General features: G+C 32.2%; 4 protein-coding genes across 6 annotated transcripts; 2 read left to right on the top strand and 2 right to left on the bottom strand.

Annotated features, from left to right (window-relative positions):
• The first annotated feature begins 1,336 nt into the window (after positions 1–1,336).
• On the top strand, positions 1,337–5,546 carry LOC137832267 (probable E3 ubiquitin-protein ligase LUL4). Of its 2 annotated transcripts, XR_011084529.1 has the most exons (4): positions 1,393–2,141; positions 3,134–3,647; positions 4,783–4,966; positions 5,343–5,546. XR_011084529.1 is itself a non-coding variant. In XM_068640327.1 (3 exons), the coding sequence occupies exons 1-3, from the start codon at positions 1,627–1,629 to the stop codon at positions 4,894–4,896; spliced, it is 1,143 nt and encodes a 380-aa protein (XP_068496428.1). In that variant the 5' UTR covers positions 1,337–1,626; the 3' UTR covers positions 4,897–5,198. The 2 variants fall into 2 exon arrangements, 1 of the variants encoding a protein (XP_068496428.1); XM_068640327.1 differs by lacking the exon at positions 5,343–5,546 and having other exon boundaries at positions 1,337–2,141; positions 4,783–5,198.
• Positions 5,547–7,999: 2,453 nt separating this feature from the next.
• Positions 8,000–11,677, top strand: LOC137832269 (uncharacterized). Of its 2 annotated transcripts, XM_068640331.1 has the most exons (8): positions 8,000–8,305; positions 8,891–9,104; positions 9,192–9,332; positions 10,319–10,427; positions 10,560–10,621; positions 10,867–10,970; positions 11,229–11,356; positions 11,505–11,677. In XM_068640331.1, exons 2-7 carry the CDS (start codon positions 9,012–9,014, stop codon positions 11,332–11,334), a joined length of 615 nt encoding a protein of 204 aa, XP_068496432.1. In that variant the 5' UTR covers positions 8,000–8,305; positions 8,891–9,011; the 3' UTR covers positions 11,335–11,356; positions 11,505–11,677. The 2 variants fall into 2 exon arrangements, with proteins under 2 accessions (XP_068496432.1, XP_068496431.1); XM_068640330.1 differs by having other exon boundaries at positions 11,229–11,677.
• A 2,266-nt stretch (positions 11,678–13,943) lies between these two features.
• Positions 13,944–14,617, bottom strand: LOC137832270 (uncharacterized). The gene has a single exon (XM_068640332.1). It carries the CDS (start codon positions 14,536–14,538, stop codon positions 14,005–14,007), a length of 534 nt encoding a protein of 177 aa, XP_068496433.1. The 5' UTR covers positions 14,539–14,617; the 3' UTR covers positions 13,944–14,004.
• A 2,337-nt stretch (positions 14,618–16,954) lies between these two features.
• On the bottom strand, positions 16,955–24,636 carry LOC137832271 (uncharacterized). The gene is made up of 9 exons (XM_068640333.1): positions 24,156–24,636; positions 24,017–24,078; positions 23,865–23,919; positions 21,487–21,585; positions 21,157–21,243; positions 19,900–20,016; positions 18,884–18,976; positions 18,295–18,325; positions 16,955–17,346 (listed from the first exon to the last, which is right to left on the bottom strand). Exons 1-9 carry the CDS (start codon positions 24,249–24,251, stop codon positions 17,168–17,170), a joined length of 819 nt encoding a protein of 272 aa, XP_068496434.1. The 5' UTR covers positions 24,252–24,636; the 3' UTR covers positions 16,955–17,167.
• Positions 24,637–24,848: the final 212 nt, after the last annotated feature.

Here is a 24,848-nt window from a genome sequence, read left to right on the forward strand (position 1 = left end):
ACATGATTTATATTTTATTAAATAAATACAACTTTCTTTCAATTTAAATTGATTCACTAATGATTTTTACTCAGTATTTCCAGACCAAAAAAAATATAAAATTATAATATTGTACTTCAAATCATATTTAAAATACTATATATAATTAAACAATGATATTTGACTTCTTCATTAAATAAGATCATCTAGACTATTAGTCTCCCTTATTTATTTTTTTATCAGGAACACACCATACACAAATTATACGAACATTCATTGTCCAATCATTTTTACCAGCAACTATGTTTGATATTAAAGTAATGTTTAAGCCATCAAGCATAAAAGTTTTTTGTTATCTTGTGTAAAGGAATAACAAACAAAATTATTTGTACACACTATATATAATAACAGTGTGGAGGGTGAATTGGGTTGCTGTAATTTGTACACTGTGGTCTCAAAGAAATGGGGTTTGTTTTAAAAAAAAAAATGTGGGGTCAATCAAAGATTTGTCAAAGGTCAGAGGACATGTTACAATCTAAGGTGTCACCATTCAACATCTCTATGGTGGAATAGAATTAATATTCAACAATTACCTTTTCATACTCACTACATTAACTTTAATACGTTTTGTTTAATATGACCATGCCTTTAGTATTATTTTAGACAAAAAAAATTATTTTTTCAATGATAATTATAGTGATACAATATATTTTTAATTATTAATACTTATTTTAAATTATTAAAATTTAATTTAAAAATATAAGTCCAGGAAACCAATTCTAAACAAAAACACCACCAACCATTTGATTGACTAACACAAAATACAAAATGTTACAATTTATCAATAACATCATATTTAGGTGACTTTATCAAAATTGTCCTAAAAAATAATGAAAATATTAAGAAAACATGATTTTAAACAACTTATTTACTGTTGAATAAAATCGTTAACGCAAAAAAAAAGTTAAACATATTATCAATTAGTTATTAATAATGATGATACGAAGTGTATTTTAAGTCTAACTCAAAATCTTATAAAATTAATTCATGAGATGAGTTTTGCACTCATTTATACACAATAATCGATGTAAAATCTTTAACTGGAATATATCTTTTAATAAATACTTCTGTCATTTTTAAATTACACAATTTTATTATATATAAAATTAAAATACATAATAGTTTCAACTTAAAAACAACTAATACAAACATGGAAGACTTAGAAGATTTTTTTATATTATAAAAATAATATTTTTCCACGTAATCTTTTAAAACTATTCTTACAAAAATTATTTATTTCCAATTTTTTTTAGTATTATATATTCTATATAATATGTGGCTAGTAAAAATAAATAATGAGATGTATATATTTTTCAAGTCATTTTCCTCAAAAGACATGGTTGTAAGGAAGGAGGGTGGACCTGATCAAACAATAGTTAGGTTAAGGATAGAATGAATGAAGTAAAGTAAAGGGAAAAAAAGAGAGCTGAAGAAATCAGTGGAAAGAGCAAGAACACAAAAGACTGGGTTCGACTTAATTTCACTCGTAACACGCATTCATTCGATTCGGAACTTTGTTTTGTCGTCATAATCATCATCATTATCATCTCGCTGTTTCTGATTCTGATTCTGAATTCAACTACTCCCATGGGTATATCATGGAGTGGCAGAAGAAGAAACAATTACATCCAAAATCCACCTCCTCCACTCCCACCTCCCCCTTACTATTACCCTCCCCAATCCCACCACCTCCCCCCTCCGCCGCCACCGCAGGGCTACTTCCTCCCTTCCACAACCACTTACGCCCCACACAGCAACAACTATGCCGCTCCGCCTCCCTTGGCTCCACCACCACAGCCGCCACCGCCGCAGACCCATTCCATTTCCTTCTATTACCCCAACCAGAGTGCCTATCCCAACTACGCCAACTCCGCGCCCAATCGCCTTCACTACCAACCTTTCTACCACCCTCAACCTAGCGTGTGGCCCGCGGCCACTGGCGCCTCTGAATCCACTCCTCCGCCCTATGTCGATCACCAGGCCGCGAAGAAGATAAGAAACTATGTTAACGTCCACAAAGACACCCTGCGCCTCGAGGTTGACCAGGAAAACCCCGATCATCATCTCATTTCCTTCGTTTTCGATGCTGTCTACGATGGCAGGTAAGGCTTTTTCACTCTTCTCTCCGAACCCTCTGAAAATTGGATTGCTTCATAAGACGGTATTCCGCGCTATTCACAAGACGATTCTGATTTTAGAGTCTAAACATAACGGTTGATTAAGTTTTGCCACGCTATCTTATTTTACCTGGATCAATTTATTTAGGATTCATGTATGAATTCAGATTGCACGCTAACTTCGGGAGGTTACTGATTGAATACCTGCTATAGTGGTATCGTGTCTTTATTTATTTTTTAAATCAGAATAAAATTTGTAAGTAATTATCGTGAAATTATAATTTTTTTTTGTAAGATTCCTATCATCAGTACGCGGTGTTGCAGTGCCCGGGTGCGATGATAGAGGAGCAGTAGGTTAGTGGAGAGTTTGCCTTTCACAGCAAATTGTGGCCAACCCCAATGGTGGCCCATTTCGTGGTTCTAGTGCTTGCTGTCTCACTATCCATGAGAAACCCCGCAATGTACCTTTTGTTTGACTAGGCCTCACAAACTGTGGCCAAGTATCCTTAATTAAGTCATCGGTTCTATGTCTTTTAGTGAAGCTGTGTTCAGATAACTCTACTCTTCACGCCCTGAGTATAGGTAGGAGTGTCGTGTTTTTCTCTTTAATGTAACAAAAATATGTAGGACAAATTTTTAACATGAATGAAGTTTGCAACAATTTCAATGAATTTTAAGCAAGAACTCCAATTGGTGTTCCAGATCGAGTAATTTCAAAATTTTGAATCACATTGGAAGACTTAGAGAGTAACCAATTGGTAGGAAATTTCACTTGGACCCAAGAGCTTTTCCTCCCTGCATTTGCATTATAAACATGTTCATGGGTTAAAGTTACGATTTATTTTATACTTTGATTATCTAATTATATGAAATGAATTTCTTAAGAAGCGAAAGTTTAAAGATTGAGTAAATATTACCTATTTTATGAAATATTTTAGCTTTTCTAATTCTCTGCTCCTTATTATTGTGATTGGCAGCATTACTGTCTTCTACTTTGCCAAAGAAGAAGAAAAATGTAGATTTGTTCCATTATTTCCCGATGCATTTCAGCCAGTCAAAATACCCTTTCAGAAAGGAGTTGGCCAGACATTTTCCCAGCCTCCTGGAACAGGAATTGACCTAGGCTTCTTTGAGTTGGATGATCTTTCAAAGCCCTCACCTGAAGAAGATGTCTTTCCTCTTGTAATATGTGCCGAAACAAGTTTGAAAACACCCTCAGAAGATGAAACTCCGGGTGATTCTGTGCTAGATGCATCACCTCACATGCAAATAACGCAAGGTGTCTTAGAGAAAAGTAATGGTGCTGGTCCTTTCCTGATAAAAGTAGTAAGGCAGATTTTGTGGATTGATGGTGTTCGATATGAGTTGAGAGAGTTATTTGGAATAGCAAGCTCATCCGCAGCTGATTTTGACGACAATGATCCCGGGAAGGAGTGTGTCATATGCATGACTGAACCAAAGGATACAGCTGTCTTACCTTGTCGACATATGGTAAAGTTTCATTTCAAATGTGCTTATATGTGGAGTAGATAATCAGTTTAGAGGAAGAAATGAATTGGTTCTTGTGAATAATAGAAGTTATGTTTACACAGAAACAAAACTGGATAATAGCATAATTTGTATTTGCATGAGATCGCTTGTGGAAGTTAAGATATCATGGGGATAATGTTAGTTATGGTTCATTCGGATTCGTAGCCCTTGAAACATAACTAGTATTTGCATGAAATTGCTTATGGAAAACCGAGCTCATTGTTAGAATTCTAATAGGAACTAATGGGTGTTCTGTGGTCTTAATATTGTTTTAGTTTTTCTTTTCTTCCTCTCCTGCCTTCCTATCTTTTTGTTTTCAAGGTTGTGATATTTCATGTGATTGATCATGCATATAGTTTAAAATCGTAGATCAAAATATCATGACTTACACTTATACTGTAGGTGAAATGAATATACAGTGTTTTTGTTTCTTCCTGACTAGTAGCCATAAATGTACTAGTTGCTTCGTAGTAAAATCCTTACAGGTAGTAGCAATAGTACACCGTTTTTGTGTATTTTATTTACACTTTAACTTAGTTTGGACTACTTTTACTAACTGATGAGCGCTTTTCAATTGTCAAACCCTGTTTTTTTTCTTAATCAGTGTAGCATGGTATTATTAGAGTGTAGAAACATATTGTTACAACTCACTAGTTGTGATGAGTAGCAATCAACAGAAGATGAAGCATAATAACAGACTCCCAAAATTTTCTACCCTTCCAAACTAATCACTTCCCGGGTTAAGTTATAGTCCAACTTATTGTCAAACTCCATTGTTAGGACTTTTGCAAGGTAAGAAACTCAAGTTCTACCAATTTCATAGATGCTCGTGGGAGTTAGATGAGAGGACCTTCGAAAAAGTTAAGGTTTTGAAATTATTTTTAATTTATGCTAGAAGATTAATTCATTTAAATTTTTTTATCCAAATTTAACTATATCTTTATTGAATAAGGGGTACCCCAGCCTTTCTTCATGATTTACATCAACATTCCATCAATATCTAGATATATTATACCCACTCGTACCTGCATCACTTTACAGAATGTATATTTTTTATTCATTTTTCTCATATTACTTCTGTTGTGTTTTTTTCCAGTGTATGTGCAGTGAGTGTGCGAATGCTCTGCGAATTCAATCCAATAAATGCCCTATATGCCGTCAGCCTATTGAGGAATTCATTGAGATCAAAGTAAACAGTGGCAATCAATGAGATTGTTTATTCTGATGCCAATAAATTCCTTGTAAGAAAATTCACGCCCTTTTTACATGTTTGCAGTCAGGTAATATAGCATTTTTTTTTTCATTTTGTAATTAGTAATCAATAACCTGTTTATAGTTTGTGTGATGTGTTCGAGGAAAAATTAGATCTTCAGTGATTAAATGTTTCCTCCGTGTCATCTATATTGTGCCGGTGATAATTTTTCCGTAGTTTGTCTTGATGGTGTTTAATAGATCATTTGCCTAGTGTTATACTTGAACAGGGATAAATGAAATAACATCTTGTTTGGTCCATGATGAATTATGTTTGAAAGTCATAACTTATTTAACCATGTACAGTGGATGTTTGAAACATGTTTGATTATATAAAGTGGACTCGAAGATACTAGGATTTATGTTTGAAAGTTGTTAAATGGTCATTCACACATTCTGTTGCAGGAAAGAGAGAAGTGTTTTTTATCTCCTTGGACTGAAGTTACATAATGTAACTTTTACAAACACATCCGAAGTCGTATGTGGTATAATGCATTATTAGCTTTTGTGAGCTATTTATTGTGTTGCATTGCAAGGTACTTTGGTCGGAGTGACAAGGTAGCACTGATGAATCAAAATGTCTCACACACAAATGACTTTTTAGTCTCATTCTCCTTTGTAGGTATTCTCTATTTAGATCCACCCGGAGATCTCAAAATAACTGATTAACGATGGTAATTAAATTTCCGAATAATATTTCATTCACTTCTTTTTTATGAATGACCTTGATCAAGGCAACAACTGGGTAATGGAAAAGCATTTTATGACAGATAAAAAGAGAGTTTTGAACCACAAGCATCTGGTGAGAGGGTGTGTTTGCGTGGTTACATGTTTTTTTGTCTTCAAACTAATTTTTAAAACAAATTGTGATTGGGGAGATGGTGTACTTAAATGATTTTTAACCCTCTTAAAACGGTTTTATATTCAATTTCAAATAAAAAGATATTTTGAATTTGGTTCTTAGTTTAAAGGCACTGTTATTTTTTGGTGATTGATGATTTTTTATTGTCATTACTCTCGCAGTCAATCATAATTGTTGTAGTTAGTGTTGTTCTCTAATTAAAGATAAAGTTTTAACTTGATTCTATATTATTTAATAAATATTTAATTTGCATATTATCGACATAAATTTTAAATTTGATTAGGAAACAGTATTAATAATATCTATATGTAAATTTTCTCCTTACCAAGAGTATTATAATAAGCATTATTTGTGTTGCTGTTCGGTTAAATTTAAAATTTTGTTTTAATAATTTATATTTTATTAAACATATTTATTACAAAAGTAAATTCTTACTATATGATTGCAAAAGAATCATAAGTGCAAGCTTTTCCTTCAGAACAATATATGTTCCGAGAACCTAATAACGCGTTTAGGAACTGAACAAAATTAAGTCAATGCATCTTAAGTGAACACATACTTTTTTGGGGTCACAAGTTTTTTAATCAGTCTTTTCTGGTCACAAAAATGTAAACAACGAAAGTTAAATCTGGCATCTCAGTGAAGAATTCAAGTTCCTCACTAATAGGCCAACTCCAATAGATTGATTCAACTGTTATATGGTGGAAAAAAAAATATAAAGTGAGATAATTAGATTAAAAATAAAAGGAATTAAATAAAATATTTATAATAGATATGATTAATGTGATTGAAAAAGATTAAACTTAATTATATTATATAATAAATTATTAATATGTTTTTATATTTATTAAAATAAATATAGATTAAATTTAAAGAATAATAATTATAAAGTGATTAGTTTATGCAATTTAAATCATATTCAGATAAATTTATATATATATATATATATATATATATATATATATAATGAATTAGAAATGAGGTTGAATTTTTTTCCACAGAAATAAAAGGGTGAAGGTAAATTAATTTTTTTAATATATAAAATTGTATTTAAAATTTAAATTTAAACGTATATTTCACTATTAAAACCAAAAATTATTTTTTAATACTAACAATTTCACTATAATATTAATTAATTCTCAAATTCTTCGAACAGACTACTTTATTAAATGCAGAACTTAAATTTGTTGTTACCAATTTTTTTAATAATCTCTCTCTCTCTATATATATATATATATATATCAATTTAAATGTTGGGAAAAAAATAAAAAATAGGCCATTTACTTAATAAATAAATATTCGTTTTACGTTACTTTTCAAATTATTTAACTTCCAAATTTCGTGATAACAAATAGACTTTTAATGTCAATTTTATTTCGTGAATAATCGAAACGATTTTTTTTTTGTTAAAAAAAAGTACAAGTTACTGTATAATTATTAAACTTTAATTTATTTTTTATTGAGAAATAAAACAAAAAATAATGTTTATATTCTGTATCTAGATAGGTTTGTTAGATTTTTTTATGTGTGGACTTATTACACACCGAATTTTACTTTCTTTAAAATGAAATGAGTATGGAGAAGAAAAGTAATTTAAAATAATTGTCACAAAAGAAATCGTTAAGTTTTAATCGATGTAATATTTGTCTTAATTATTATAAGAAAATCAGATTTAAGATTAATCATATGTGTGCGCTAATAAGTTGATTATAATAGACTTCCATCTAATTTGTTCTTAGAATTCTTTATCAATATGTATAATTTACCTTTATATCATTTTTGTTAACATATATGAGATTTGATCTAATTCCCTCATATTTTATATTACTTGAGGTGTCAGCCTAACTAAGATGTCAAGTTGCATAGTAATACCTAACATGAAAATTTTTATAAAAAAAATAAGTTGTAAAAGAAAATTATTGAGGAAGGAAAAAAAATTTGCTTTTTTTTTTTTTTTGTCTTGAATGAAACCTTTATTTGTAGTTGTTTGTATGTTATATTTTTTTTGGAGAAAGAACTAACTGTTATGTCATTAATGTGTTTTTTGTTAATGAGTGTAGTTATTTTGGTTTTGTATAGGTAATAACAGTTATGTAAAATATTTTGGACAAAAGAAACAATATTAGTAAGAAGTTGCTAATGAATGTAAAATCCTTTTCTAACTAATGTAATGTTGTTGAAATATTTGTTAGTGATTCCATGTGTTAACTAAGTATTGTTAATTGATAAAAGTTGTTGTTAAAACATTTGGGGTAAAACTTATATTTGATTATCATAACTAAGATAAATTTTGAGTAAAAATATTTATAAATTTAATAATAAAAAATTATTTTCTTTCTTTCTTTATTCTTTTATTATTACATTTTACTTTTATCCTCACTTCTTTAGTTCTTGCGGCCTGCGCGAAACACAGCTTTGAGAAACCGCATCGATCACTCTTGATCCGATTCCACCGTCATCGGATCTTTCTTCTGCTACCGTCTGTCGCAGCTCATCGCCGTCGCCGGTAAATCTTTTCAACCACACAAACTCTCCTCTTTTTCTTCCTTCTTCAATTTCCGGATCTGTTACAAATGAATTCATTCTATCGAATCACATCCATGCGGTGGTTCCGATGGATTGTGATTTTCACAGTTTTGTTACTATCTGAGCTTTCTTGAAATTTGAGTATCATATAAATAAGTAAGTTAATCGTGCATGTAGGTGTAGGTAGGTTATGAATGAAGTGATGCTAAGAGCCTAAGATCTAGTGAAGCGTCATTCATAAGCGTCTAATTAGAAACGGCAATGCACTTGCAATCGAGAAATTGTTTAATTGGAAGTTAAGAAAAACAAAAAACACTTGTTTTTTTTGTCTGTGTTGTTAAAACAGGTTTCTACACTGCCGAATCGAATATTGGAATTTTCTGAGGAGTTCAATTTCTGTCTACTATTAGAGTAAAAAAAATATCCGATCAATCAATTAAAAATAATTGTTGCCGTGACTCTTAAAGGAATTATCGTAAAATTCAACAATATCTCTCTCTTTTTTATGTGTGATATCTGATCAGAGTCGTGCTTGTTCAAGGTATCTTACTTCTTTTGCTTGCAGAGGATTCCTGAATGTTTATGACATTGTGAAGTGATGATGAGTAGAAGAGCTATCCAATAACATGGCATGAACTGTATATTCTTCTATTCTCGAAGGTTAATCTAGCTTAAACGTTACAAGGATGTTTTCTTTGTTTTATGGACTATGGAAGTACCTGTTCAGCAAGATGGAGCTTCATGTTCTCATTCTGGGCATTGACAAGGCTGGGAAAACGGTAAATCCTCTGTCAAGTGCCATATTTTTAGCAAATTTCTGAACTTTGCTATGCTGCTCTGAATTGCTGTATAACGGTTAAATTTAGACTTTGCTGGAGAAGATGAAGTCAGTCTACTCAAATATTGAAGGCATTCCTCATGATCGAATTATTCCTACTGTCGGATTGAATATTGGTCGCATTGAAGTGGCAAACAGTAAACTTGTGTTCTGGGACCTAGGAGGTCAGGTATGGAAATAAATAGGCAAATTTATCTATTTAAGTCCTATAAATGTGCTTTTTAGATTTGTTGGTGCTGCCTAAGAGCTGATTGTTTAAAAATCTTCCATTCTAGAAGTTCAATACCTAAAATTATAACCATCTACATAGTTCGAGGAGGGTAATTTTGTTTTGCTTCTTTATGTTTTTTTAAGATGTGATTAGTGAATTAACAAGATAGTGTGTTGCTTTTCGAATTTCTCTTTGGGAATGCCATATCTCTTTTAGTCTAGCTGGTTTAATAATTTTTTCTAAAGTTAATGTTCACTATTTTCATTCTTAGCAACTACTACTTTATTAAAAGGCTATATGTGAGAACCATGCAATTTGGACCATCAATTTTGTCCTCTTCTTGTCTAAAGCTTGAGTACATTTGTTGAATTTGGTAATGCTGAAGAATATTTAGTAATATAAAAATTGATCTTATATGCAAAGACAACTGGTTCAGCTCTTCATTTTTATTTGTAAGCTTGTATGCCTAGGGGTGGGAAAAATACATAAACTGAGGTGAACTATTGTAAAACTAAACTGAACTTTAAAATGGTTCGACAAAATTGAACTAAAGAGTAAAATTGTTTAGATTAATTGAGCTAACTACATTACAGTTTGAGTTAACTGAACATTGTTTGAACTATTCTTAATGAACATCTTGTCTTAAAACATATGTTCATATTTCATAAGTTGAAATTAAATTTATTATTGAGCAATTCAATTTTTAAAAATTAAACTAAAACGAAAATTCAAGTCAGTTTTCTTTCAAAACAATTCAGTTCAATATCAATTTAGTTCAGTCAAATGTTTTTAGCAATCCTACGTATGCTAGCAGGAATTGAATGTATCACCCTTTTATACTGTTCTTTTTCTGCTAATTTTATTCCCTTTTATATCATTGTTTGTGTGTTGATGGGAAGAGTAAGTGTATAAATATGTAATAACATATGATCCCCTCTTGTCAGCCTGGTCTTCGCTCAATCTGGGAGAAATATTATGAAGAGGCACATGCTGTAATATTTGTTGTTGATGCTGCTTCTTCCTTACGATTTGAAGATGCAAAATCAGCTCTTGGTTAGTGATATTTGATTTTAGTGTTCGTTGATGACTACATCAAAACTTTAAGGTTCTGGCCTGCTATTGTGATAATACTAGATATGATGAAAACATGTCGTACACTGATGATTTTAATAACTGGTTTTCCAGAAAAGGTTCTTCGGCATGAGGATCTTCAAGGAGCCCCTCTTTTGATATTAGCGAACAAGCAGGTGATTGTGGCTATTCTGTTATCCTATATTTATATAGCATTTTGAAGCTCCCTGGTAACCTTCTTTTTTCTGACATGCAAGTCAACTTTCCCTCTTAGGCTTAGTGGAAATTCATGGAGTAATATAGCACTATTGTATTCTATCTCATCCATCATTTGAGGTTTCACCATATTGTTTCCTCATTCATTGTCTTCCTCCTCTTTGTAACCATGATGGCTGCTTGCTTGACATTCTTGTGATTGCAGGATCTTCCTGAAGCAGTATCAGCTGAAGAGCTTGCTCGATATCTGGATTTGAAGAAGTTGGATGAAAGAGTTTACATGTTTGAAGCTGTGTCAGCGTATGATGGGCAAGTAGTTGCATCGACTTTCTAATGCATAATCTAAGACTAAACATTATCATTTCAATAAAGATTGAGATATCTCAAGTACATGTTCTAGGGCGTTGTCTTCAAAGTGAAAATAACTTTTAGGCATATACTGAAGAACATACACTTATCTTGTGTTTGGATCCTCATCCATATTGTTTAGATGCTTGTCATATAAGCAATTTGTACTCGCTTCTGTGTTCATTTTAACTAAAGAGATTTTCTTTTAAAATATTGCAGGATGGGGATTAGGGAAAGTGCAGAATGGTTGGTGGAAGTGATGGAGAGAAGCAAGAGGACTGAAATGTTAAGAGCAAGGGCAGGTGCAATGGGTCCAGGTCCCTAGAAGGGTCTTACATTAAACTGAAGTGATTTCTCTATTCCTTTATATAGTTGTTAATCCAAATTGGATTATACATGATTAGAAGTCCTTGAGCTGAAAATGTAAAAGAATAATTCGATGTTATACTAATCTGAGCCTTGAAATTTGATGCAATGGTTTAATTTGTAATACAGCTGTTTCATGCTAGGCTCAGTCTCCAGTATCTCTTACAACAATTTTTCTTCTGCCAATCTACCAAGTGCTGGGCTGCGCTGGAGGGTTTTCTGCTTCCTCCGTTCACACTTTTGTCAACTCTATATTGTAATTTGTACGGTTCCTGTTTGAATGAATTTAAGTTACTTTTCTATCTGTAGCATTGTATAAACACTATTCTGCCATATAGATCCAGGTAGTAAATTGGTATTCTGAAGATATATGGTATAGTATGAAAGGTATACTTAGGGTGTAGTCGTGCTTCTATGGGAGGATCTAGGTTACCATGTGATCCGTGCCATAGGAAATTATGTTAATTTTGTACTAACTTTGGAAAAAGGAATAACGACGTGGAAATAAAGAAAAATGCAGGAAACAAACATAACAAAATTCTTTAAGAATTGAATCCTCGTTGCATCAGCTAACAGAGCCGCGCCTAGAGGAGTTGGAAAATATTAATCTTATCATCATGAGAGGTCCTAAACTGGCTGCGTAGTATTTTGTCAACTTTTATGAAACACTTGTTTAATCTTTATGAACAAAATTAAACAAAAAAAATTGTTACTTTGGGAGTAAAAGTAGAGTTATTCTGACTGAAATTTAAACATGGACTATAAAAATGACCCTGGAGTCTGCATGTAGTTATTGGAGAAACCAAGTTATCTGGCCGAACCAGTAACCATCTTGCTTGCTAAGTTTGTTTGGTAGTTCTGTTAGAACTGATTTGTACTCAGGTCTCAAAATTTAAACTCTTACTGGTGTGACATGACCAATACTCAACTAAAACAATAGTCTGTTTTCTAGAATCTGAATCCCAGTGCCAATTTCATACCTTAAGTCAGTATAGGTATCTGGATGAATTTTTCGTTAAATTCCTACGATATAAGTTAAAATTAGGTTATACCTAAGTTAATTTATAAAAATTTTGTTGAATATTGATTATTTGACACCCAATGCTCTAAATGACATCCATTTTAAACTTTATTATTTTACAAAAATACCCTTATCACATAAGTGTTTCAACACTTAAAAGAAGTTATAATCTGGAGCAAAGGAAAAATGGGTGTCAAAAAAATATTTTCCATTTCTTTTATATAATTCTTAATTAATAATTTATAAATAAATAAATTTTAATTTATGAAAATGTTAAATTTATTTGTGTTTTATAAAAAAAAAAATTATTGAAGTCTTGAAAAAATAGTATTATTTGTTTTCTGGGTTTATTGAAGTCTTAAAAAAATAGTATTGTTTGTTTTTTGGGTTGTTGGATGAGTTTATTCATGCAAGTTTGCATTTTTATTTGTAAATCTTCTTTCTAGTTTGGATGAATTTTACTGATACAATTCTAATCCTAACTTACATCTTTATTTATAGATTTTTTCCTAACTTTCATTCGTAGTTCTTCGTTGTTTTTATTTGAATATAATTTTGGTAAACCAAAGAATTTTCTTCTATTATATAATAGATAAATATATCATTCACCATTGAACATATCTTAGATATGTGTCTCCTATTTTCTTCAACATCCTATTTTAGCACTTTTAGTTAGTTTAATAGAAGAAGTAACAAGATTATCTAGTTGAATAGGATACATTCAATAACGAATGAAATTCTTACAATTTCATGAATTCTAATAAATTTTAACTAATGGTAAAGTATTTTATAGATAATGGGCTAATTTGTTTAAAATTAAAACAAGTGTTAAAACTCTCATTTGACAATTATATCATAATAATATTATTATAAATATATGAAATGATGATTTGAGTTAAATTTGTCATCTCATTCTATGTTTGGATAGGATTGTATATATAAAAATATATCATTGTTTCCTGTTTCCTTATCACATATACTGTTCTGCTCATCACAGAAACTGTTTCAAGACTTCGGCAAAGACAATCAATGCCTAAATATAAATCATATGTCGAAGTTGGCATGCCAAAACTAGGCCCCTGCGGATAAGGATAGGAGTAAAATAATTTTGTTATTTTGAAACCAAAAGAAATAAGTTTGAGTCTTGGATGTTCGTCCAACTTTACTACCTTCTCTGCATTGTAGCTGCTTTTACAGTCAAAGATTAAAAACCAAAACAAAATGGCAAAACTAATTTAAAAAAAATCTATGGAGAAATAATTCTAGGTGCTATACTGAGATATTAAAGTATGATTCACGGTTCTGTTACTTTGTGAATAACATTATTGACTCTCAATTGATCATGTGTCATAACTTTAACCAATACAACAGGAAGTGTGTTAAAGAACAACGCATTCAAAACCCTGAGCTAGTAAAGACTCACGAGTGACTTTTAATACATCTTCACGAAGGTGCATACAGAAAATCTAAAACGTTTTCAGTACGCTGGCTAATAATTAAACATGATCATGGACTATTTCATTCTGCCATTAATAACACCCAACAAAGAAAATCAAGCAGTGAAAATTTTATTAAGTAGTGGTTTAATAGGAAGAGTTACACTCAAATTCAGCAGAAATCTGGCCTAGTTCTCTTGAGAACAGAAATGCAACCTCTCTGATGATCCCTTAAGATCTTGATCTCAGAAAAATCCCTCAAATCTTCTAGGCTAATATACTGCTGTTTGACCATTCTCAAGGAATCACCTCCTTTGTCATGAATCCAAACATAAGGGTGACTAGTTTCATCATAGTAATAAAGCAAGCTCTTCAACCCCCCACCATCATTTCCATTCTTACCAGGCATATATGCCTTGTATATGCGTTTACTTTTCAGTCTCTTACAAGACCCTGGCTTCAAAGTGTGAACCTTCTTAAGTATTGATCCCACCCTTATCTGCAGCTCCACTGGTCGATCACTCAAGTTCCAAATCCTTGTCCCTAACCCATAGGCTTGAGTGTGGTCATAGCAGCTATCAAAGCAACCTCCAAGACAAAGAAGACTTAAACCTCTCATTCTCCCCATCAGAGTTTCCAACTTCTTCTTAGTCATCTTAAGCTTCCAACCAAGAAACAACAAACGTTTTTGTGCTATAGGCTTCATTTATATGCATATGACACACCAAACAATAGTTCATTTGTAACTTTTTGTCAAGAGTAAACAAACAGTATATCTAATGGGAATGTAATTTATTTTTATCTTATCGCATTTCACAGACATTAAGTCTTAGTTCATTAGCAACATTTTAAGAGAAAATAAAGAAAGATTACACTCTCATTTAATCATAAATCTATGGACATGTATTTGGTAAGCGTTTTCTGCGGCTGTGATCATAGAGGAACACAGCTGATTATGTTGAGACGTACACTTTAGAAATCCTCAAGGTGATAGAATATTGCTTATCCCCTCCATGAAGAAAATGGTAGGGTCCAACAAACCCCCAAATTCAACACAAGAAGACAGTGGGAAAGTTTACTTGCACTGACAAAATTTTTAAAAATTCGTAGATGGAATTTCCTTTGATTCTTGGTGGGAAAAAGAGGGTATTGCCACCCATACAAGGCATTCACAGATTCATGATGAGGCAGCATATGATGTTGCATCACCTTTTGTAAGGGGTGTCCTTTATTTTAGTTAAGCTTCTAGACAAATAACCTACCCTTCTAAATTGTTTGGACTAGACGTCTTATAGTCAGTGAAACATGTGACATGGAAATGACCAAAGATGAGTTATTTGGGACAAAACTTATGGATGGTGGCTTTTCTGACATGGCAATGTGTATGATAATTTCTTATTTAGGGTAAAACAAAACTCAAATCTTATATTAACCAAGATATAGAAACTAAAATGAAGGTAATAGATTTAAGTTTTACTTAATTTTCTGATTTATAAGGTAATTTGCAACAATATAAATATTACTTGACATGTAGGACAAATTTTACTGTCATCTAACACAAACATGATTTTTTTTTATTCTTTAATTAGTTATTCAACTAAAATGATATTTTTTTTCCATATTTCCATTAATTAATATGCAAAATCTCTTCAATTAACATTAAAGATGATCGAATATTTGTAAATTGTTTTTAAAATACAATTTACCTTTAACTTAATTTTTACACTTATAAATATGTCTGTACAATATGTTGACAAAATATCTGCAATAAAAGTATATCTCAAGGCAACCAAATGAGACCCATAACTCTTATAAACTCTTTATAAGCAGTAACATTATTCATACAATAATTTTATATAGTTGCTTGATTAATTTGGTATATAAACGACATTAATTTGGTATTAAACAGACATTAATAAATAAAAAATATCTAAACGACAGATTAATCTGAAATTAATATTTTTTTTTTCAAATGTGCTCACCAAGTATAATAATTATATTAGAATAATTGTTATTATACATGGAGATCTGTTTAAAATTTAATTTAATATATACTTATAAAAAAATTCATTGTACAATCATCATGTGAATACATTTTACTTAAAATTACTGGTTCAATTGCCGAATTTATATCATAAGCCAAAGGGTACGACAAAGGGTTTCTGTCTTACCCACTGTTTGTCTGTCTTACTCACTGTTTGTCTTCTTATTCACTTAAAATTACTGGATCAATTGCAAACTATGGTTTGACTTTCAATAGCTATGGGTTTTGGTTTGGGATAGGATGAAGTTTTATTAGAAAAGAATTATTGAATTCTTTGGTTCATCTTAATTTAAAAGAATAATGATATAATTTTATGAAAGAAAAAAAAAACTTCAACCCAATATACACAAGAGATATGCTAGTATGTGTAATTTACCTATGAAAAAAATTGTGTGCATGTCTGATACAAAATTTGATCCAACATATGAAAATCATGAGTAATTGCAGTACACAGAATTCATAGGGATTGGATTATTAGATAGAAGATTTTAACGAAACAGAATTTGAAACCAGGTTGGGAAAAGCGTGAGGATAAACAACTTGGAGACACCTATAGAAGCCAAACTGCATGTGAGTGAATAGCAGCAGCACTATATACTTAGTTGATGACTCTATCACATGTGACTTTCCCACACTACATTATACTATTAGAGTAAATACAAATTTAGATTATACCTCAAGAGTTTAGTTATAAAATGATAAAAAGAATGAAAAGAAAAGTATCCAGATAAGAAATTGAAATACTAAGTCAACTTTGCTTCACGTATTTTCCTTTTTAATACTAACAAAACTTTGCTTCACAGACTCTCCAATCACTTAGGATATACTATTTTAAAAAGTAACGTATTTCCAAAACAAACGTGGACGTTTAAGCAAATTATTTCATAAGATTTCATTTGCTTTTGAGATTAAAAAAATTACAATTTGAATGGTATTTGATGAACTTGTGTATCTGAAAATTTTTACAATTTATCAATAGTCAATGAGTACAATCGGGAGTAAAAATATCTGCTTCGAGAATAAATGGAAGAGCATAATCCTATAAGGTGAAAATGAAAGTATAATAAGATAATAAAGAGAATGAGGAATGGTTCATAGCATTAACTTCAGTGATGTTAAGACATACGCTTTCAATAATGTGATATTGGTCGCAGGATTAAACGCTATATTTCTAAATTTGACTGTACAAATAGCGAATAAATAGAAGCAGGCAGCTACCTCTAAGCTTTAATTAAAAAAGGATATAGCCTTTAGAGGGTAGGATGGAAAAAGAATTTACACAAAAAGGAATTTACTTTTCATGACTGTCTTCAGCAGAATCTATCTTAATTATGAGAGGTTGGTTGAGATTTGGTGCTGGTTCAGCAACAATCGGTAACTCAGGTAAAATATCATCAATATCTTCATTTTCAGCCAAGGCTTTATCTAAAGCAGACTTAGCAACTTTAGTAACACATATCATCAGAATCACTGCACATAACCCAAAATAACAGAGGTTATCAGAAAATAAACATTCAATACATTTATTGCACCATGAAATGATTTGCAATGCTCAATCATACATATCCTAGCAATTCAATAATTCAACCTCCTCTAGTCTTCTTCCATGATCAAGAATCTACTATTAACTGTAGTATAAACCTTTGATTTGAAAACTGTTATAAACATTTACTTATACTTAGTGCAACAAATTGTGATTTAATCAAAGATGTCAAGCATAAAAATTACAAAATAATAAATAATAATAATAATGATTGAAGTGAAAAACTTTACTCAGAACAGAACTCACATCACTCATGAAGAATAGTTAAACCCAAAACAATTCAGTATAATAAAATCATGCAAATTTAAGAACGCCTAGTTGTATATTTTTGTAATATGAGATAGGTAAATTTTTTACTTCTCCGATTACTCTATTAAGGTCATTTTTCTTCCTGCCACTGCACAAACGCAATGAAGAGACCCAGGAAACAGACCATGTGTGTGTCTCAAATAACAATTTGCTACCTGGCAGCCACTACATTGGTGGCAGAAAAAGCTGGCCAGCCTTCCCACTCAAAGAATGTACGATCAAATCAAGAGAAAAGAGAAACTTTGTAAGAAGCCACAGGGAATAGGCTATTAGAAATTTCTTCTGGAAGACCAGAGGCTACCAATATTTTGTTAGTGAAGTTTGAAGGCTGAAATTATTCTATTGCAGTAAATGCTGGGGAGAATTTTCAAGTTTTGCCTTGATTTAAATGTTCATTGCAGATGAAAAATGCAATATGAAATCAGGTGAATTGGTCCATCACAAGAATATGGACACGTTATGTCAAGTTGCAAGATGCAATTGAAGCATGGCACTAGAAACTACTAAATTTGTACTCTATATTAATAAGAAACCTTCATAATTTATACTCGTGGAATGAAACTTACCAGATATCACAAGACCGAGAATGATAAAAGCCTGCATCCACATCAGAAAGAAATATATATTATTTATAACAATTAATAAAGAAGATTCATTCCTATAACTGTTTTTTTTACATATTTTCTTACTATTTTACCGTTAAAATTTTGCTTTTCCTTTTTCCCCTCAATGTACAAAATTATTAATATTTTGACTAGAAAAGAATGTACCACATGTGAATGTGACTGACTGGTAAATAACAACTACTTTCTTTGTTTACTACCTTGTTTTTTAAAACAAATAAAAAATAAATAATGAAATTACGAAATTAACTCTACAGAAAGAATAAAAGGAAGTTAGAAAAAACATGTAATTACTTAATAAAAATTAAGATAAAAGTGTATAAAAAAATTAAAACTAAAACAAGATATTTCTGCTATTGTTTTTTATTATTATAAAAAATGGCCATGACTGTATTATAATGATAATAGATAAATCACACATTTCATCCACTCAAGAAAATTGAAATATTGCACTTGTAGTTCTACCATCCAAGGCATTTTAAGTACACCAGAAAGGCCGTTAATATAAGTAATAGAGGATAGCATCTCTTACCCAACGAGTCTTTGAGAACTCGCCCCAACCATGTGTCACATCAGAAAGATCTTTTAAAGTTGTTCCAACATATACCAGTGCCAATGTTATTGGCTGCAACAACAACATTATCAGGTATTAACATTGACATTGGCATGCTATCTAGTGAACTATAAAAACACATAGTAATTTCTAACACGAGCCCAAAATGGGAACAGATATATACTACATTCATAACAGATGCAAATTCGTAACAATGATGACAGAAAGGACTCCAGGAAACTTAGCTCAAAATTACTAACCAAGTTAAACTAATCACTAATAGGTTTTCAAATAACTGAAACAAGTGTACTGACAAATATACATGCTTTATAATATATGCATAAGACGGGTAGAACCACAATCACAAACATTTAAAAGAATCATTTTACTGATATGCACCTATGTAGTCAGAATTAGAGATTAGAAAGATGTGATTGTGTTTTCATAATTCAAGTCATTTGACCATATAACAAAAGGCTTAATTCAGTAGGGTTTGAACTTTTGACTTTGGGTTGCGTGATTTAGCTTCAAAAGTTTATGCTTGACACCTTTTAATTGATAGGATTGTATTATTATAAACAAGATGTATATTATGCTATTATTAACATTGGGTTACTACTCTTGCAGTACTATAGTTGGAAAATTAGTCTTTAACTCTTATTTCAATTCATTATTTGACAATCATGTTATGCACATTTAAGGAAGAATTTTGTTTCGTATGTGGCACTATGGACAATAGAAAAGAAAGACCATTTTTCATCTTCATCTGGATATGAAACAAAAAGAAACAATTCTGACTGCTAAAGATTTCATTTGATCCTCCTCATTAAGTTTGTACATCTTTTTATTAGAAACCTTAGAGAAAAAAATTAATTTACAGCAATGGAGAAACGTTACTGGAAGAAATTCTAAAACTAAATAATTTTGAAAATCATAACACAACAGAACTTTGTTACTATACTAACTGAATGTATAATTATGGGCAAAGAACATACCATCATTCCTAACCAGGAAGCCAGCATGTATTCCCCTACCGAAACAGGAGTCACCGACAAGAGATAATTTAACATGTTAAACGGTAGAAGTGGAACAAGCCGAAGCAGTAATACAATCTGTACAGACAGTTCAGGAAGTCAGATATAAACAAAACAGAAAGGAATACCAAGACACATGTGCAAACAAAACTGAGCATAGAAATATCACAATAATAGACTTCTATCAATAACTAAAAACTGCCACAAACACAACATTGGTAAATCAACAGGGATAGATAGTTATATAAACACTTAAAAGAAGACAGACTCTTATCAAATAACAAACGGCATAAGCACAAGGTAACAAGAGAAGAAAAAGGTCGGTTCATGTTGCTTCAAATACATGCTATTGTTTTCCTCCAAAAGGATCTTTTCACTGATACATTTAAAAAGAGATTAATAAAATGAGTAATATAATTAAAACAAGGAATGAAGTACTATTATGTGCATCTCCCTCAGAAAACTAGGTGAGTGCATAGAGCACACTGAACACTGCACACATTAGCTGTTGCCACTAAAGAAGAGACAACCACCTTAAAGATGATCTCTGGTTTAATGAACTTGTTAACATTAACCAACATATCAAGATGACCTAACATTAGAAAGCACACTTGCTCATTTTAACACTGAACACTGCACATTAGCTGTTGCCACTAAAGAAGAGACAATCACCTTAAAGATGATCTCTGGTTTAATGAACTTGTTAACAGTAACCAACATACCAAGATGACCTAACATTAGAAAGCACACTTGCTCATTTTAACCCTGAACACTGCACATTAGCTGTTGCCACTAAAGAAGAGACAACCACCTTAAAGATGATCTCTGGTTTAATGAACTTGTTAACATTAACCAACATACCAAGATGACCTAACATTAAAAAGCACACTTGCTCATTTTGGCAAGTAATCATCGAAGTGTATGATAGTATTTGATCTAACAATGATCCACAAACCCACTTGGTGCGAGGTTTAGTACTTAGTACTTTTTAGAATTAACAAGTAATCAAACACAATTCTACTTTAATATGTCAAAATTACTGATATTTTAAAATATTTGTATTTCATAACTTCATGACCCACTCGCTTCACCAAAAGTTGACAGTTTGCACATAAGAAACCGAGAAAAAAAAGGTTAAACAAACTAGTGTAATATTAGAAAGTTTAACAAAAGAATCAAGATTTTCACACCAGTATTAAAAATATGAAGTCTGCAAACCTTAAAGCCTGATCTTCGAATAGCAATTGCCACTGATTTGAATTGTGGATAATCCTTCAACCTAGAAACAACAAATGATCTCCCAATCTGACCAAATTGACAGAGAAATGGGTAAGTAACCTCAGGATAGAGATAATTATAACATGATATGGAAACATAGATTGAAATGAACCTAAATGAAATGCTAATGACACTGCAGAAATCATGTACATATGAAGACAGAGCGCCTTGTATTAATAAAGAAAAACCTAGCATAAATCAACTATTGAGTAGAAAGTAGTGGACAAAAATAATTATTCTTTTGACAAATGTAAAACTTGAAAAACTTACTGTTCTGCCAAGAAGAAATGCAGCTCCAGCACCAATAGTTGCACCTATAGAATCAGCAACAAAGCCCACTGGAAGCCCAAAAAGATAACCACCGCCAAGCTGAAAAAAGGGCATATTAGGTAATGTGTCCAACCAAATTATCTTCTTCTATAGCAGGTATTGTAATGGAGATCTAAAATAAGACTGTATCTTTGGTAGTAGAGAAATGTGAGAGAAAATAGAGAGAAGAGAGAGGAAATGATGTATCTTTTTTTACTTCTCTCCTTTTTCTATTTCCCTTTTCAACTTCTTCATTTCTCGTAAACCAAACACCTCTATTTCTCACTTATTTTCATTCACTTTACTTCCCTCTTCTTTATTTCCATTCACTTTATTTCTCTCTTCTTTATTTCCATCTGCTCTATGTTTCACCTTTTTTCCTTCCTAGTTCCTACCGAACATACTTTAAAACCATGAAATGGAAGAGGGGAGAAAACAAATATTGCACACCAAAACATAATAAGCAAGAAGAAAAAACACAAAAGGCTTATTTACAAAATGACAGGTGGAAGTCCTTGCCAATTCTGGACGCATGCTTCCTTTTCGCTGAACAGAGCCTTTCCAACCAAATAGTATATAGATACATCAGACATTCACCACACAGTTAAAAGCTGATATTAACCTTTTTCAAAGAGTTATACAAGTGACATTAGGTATGGCAAATTTTTCACTACATTCAGGAATCCTTGCATGGACTACCACATTGGCTAAGAATGGCCAGATAGTGCTTATAAGATTTGGATAATTCTCCACCTTTAAGCTAGCTTTGGAAGTAAGCTGGGCCTCGCCACTGTTTATATGGCATTCAAGCTTACCCAATCTTAATGTAGGGTCCACCTGCAGATGTTCATCTGTGCAAACTTCACAAACCAAATGTCTAGTCCCAACATAAGAGAGGAGGATCAAGGGGGTTGGATTCCTGGGTGGGACAAATTTGGTGTGCGAGGGAAATCTGTAAACTAAGCAATTGTCTACCCTTGAATTAGCTTTTGGGTGTTAGTCTCAACTCAATACATTTCTAGTAGGCCTATTCTAGAATGTTTTCATGCGGGGAATTGAGACAAGGCTAAGAATCGCATGAAGGCAGATTTGGGACAAGGATGCCCACAAATTTCCTACCACAAAGAAATTACAAAACTATACTTTCCACGTTTACTTTTAAGTGCCATATTAGTCTTTTACTTATCATTTGATATCATTACTAATTATATTTGCTAACATATAGTCATTTTTAAAAGGAGTACCTTAGGAAGTCTAACCAAGATCGTCTAAAAATACATCCAACTTATTTAGTTTGCTAACTTACTCCTTAAAAAAGTAAGTGAGTTTACCTAAACAATTACTTTGATTTTCTTCAAATAAATCCAATCTGTAGCTTGGTAACTTATTCTTTCTTAAACGAGTACGTTAGCAAATTGTATTATTTTTAATAATGCAAACCAAACATATCCTAACTTAACCCTAACTCATTTTATCAACACTATCTTTCCCAAATAGCCTCCCCGAACTTTTCTTCAAACCCTAAATCCCTTCTCCCTGTATATTGTTGTCATCTTCCAGTTGCTGTGCTACAATTAGTGCGCAACTTGTATCACATATTGATATTCCCTCTCCCTTCCAGACCACTCTCAATAGTGTCATCTAGCACTGTCTGTCATTTCTGTCCAGCATAGCAGCTCTATTTCTCAATTCCCATTCTATTCCTCAATTTTCCTCTAGCACCACAAGATTGCAGCAAATAACTATTGGAACAGACAAAGAATACATTTGATTCCAAGTTGAAATGGAGCTCAATGTATTGAGCTACATTATTCATTATTTTAACAGATACTACTTTGAATTTATCTCTAGAAACAACCTATCCGCTTATGAGGGTGCTGTGGACATCTACCCATCACAACCCCACCAAGTGGGAGTTTTTACACAGTGGGTTACCGTTCCCTACTAATTTGAATCAATTGAGAATTTAGAATTGTCTTTGTTGCATTTAAGGATAGATAATATCTTTTGTCAGGGAACATTTCCTATTCCATTCTGATTTTTTTAGACAATTATGGTCGTTCGGGGAAGTAAGAGCCGTTCACCTACTGTCTAATTTAAAAAAGTGTTGGTTCGGACACACCAGAAACTGCTTGGAATTCAGGCAACGCCCTGATATAACTTTACATTAAAATGGAGACAGGGCTCTAGTTAGAATCCATTTCTCTTGTGATTTCATATAAAAAAAAATCTCCTTTTAATTCCTAACGAATGACACTGGCTGGCAAGATTCGTTATTAGCATATACAAAAAATAAAAAAAAGATTTGCAAGAAGAAGGAGGGTAGGAACGGCTCTTACAGTAAGCACGGAAGCGGGAACTGCCAAGACAGTCAAAGGAATGTAAGCAACAGCCCTGAAAACAACCAAACAAATTCAGAAATTAGAATCAATAAGACGGTGGGTGAGAGGAAAACAATTCAGGGATAAAGAAGAAAGAAAGAAGGGCGTACAGAACGAGTGGGCCCCAGGGCCCAAGATCGTGATCGACCCACAATAAGAAGTCCTTCATCATCTGCAGAGGCGAAACGGGAAAGAATTAGCGTTGATGAATGTGGAATGGAAGAAAGAAGAGAGTAGGGAAGGGGGAACCTTCTCGATTGGCAGAGTGAAGCATGCGACGATGACGGCGGCAAGGAGGAGGAGCAGGATGGTGATCCTGAGGGCGGAAGCCCAGGAGAAAGACATGGTTAAGCGGCGACGCCAAGGCCTGCACTCCTCCTCCTCGTCGTGCAAATCAGGGGAAGCTTGCTTGGAGGAAGACCGAGCCCTCAATCCCACGAGATTTGCCAGATTTATTCGATTGATTTCTCTCTCTCTCTCTGCCACCCCCTCCCAACTTTAGACCATCCAACGCTCCGATTCACATTCACCTTTCTTTCTTTCGCCAATTCTATTATTGTATATTTTTTGCTGGAATAGAAACAAACTCTTGTTCGCAACAAAGAAAGAAAGAGAGAAAGAAAGGGTGGTGGTGGTGTTGTTGCGTGGGTACTTTTGTAAATTCTCACACACCCATGCGTTCATTCTACTACTTCTCCCGTGTCATGCCATGCCTCTGCGATTTATGACTAACCTCTGCTTAACCGACACCTTTACGCCTTTAAACACACTATTATACAAATTTAACTTAATTATTACTAACTATTTATATTATATTTATTGTACTAAATTAATGTTTAAATTTCTCAATATATTTATCTATTTTTACTTTATTATTTACTTTTATATATTACTCAACTTGGATAATATATGAATGTGGAATGTAGCTGAGAAAATCATGAT

Source organism: Phaseolus vulgaris, chromosome 6 (genome assembly GCF_000499845.2).
Source record: "Phaseolus vulgaris cultivar G19833 chromosome 6, P. vulgaris v2.0, whole genome shotgun sequence".
NCBI classification, from domain to species: domain Eukaryota; kingdom Viridiplantae; phylum Streptophyta; class Magnoliopsida; order Fabales; family Fabaceae; genus Phaseolus; species Phaseolus vulgaris.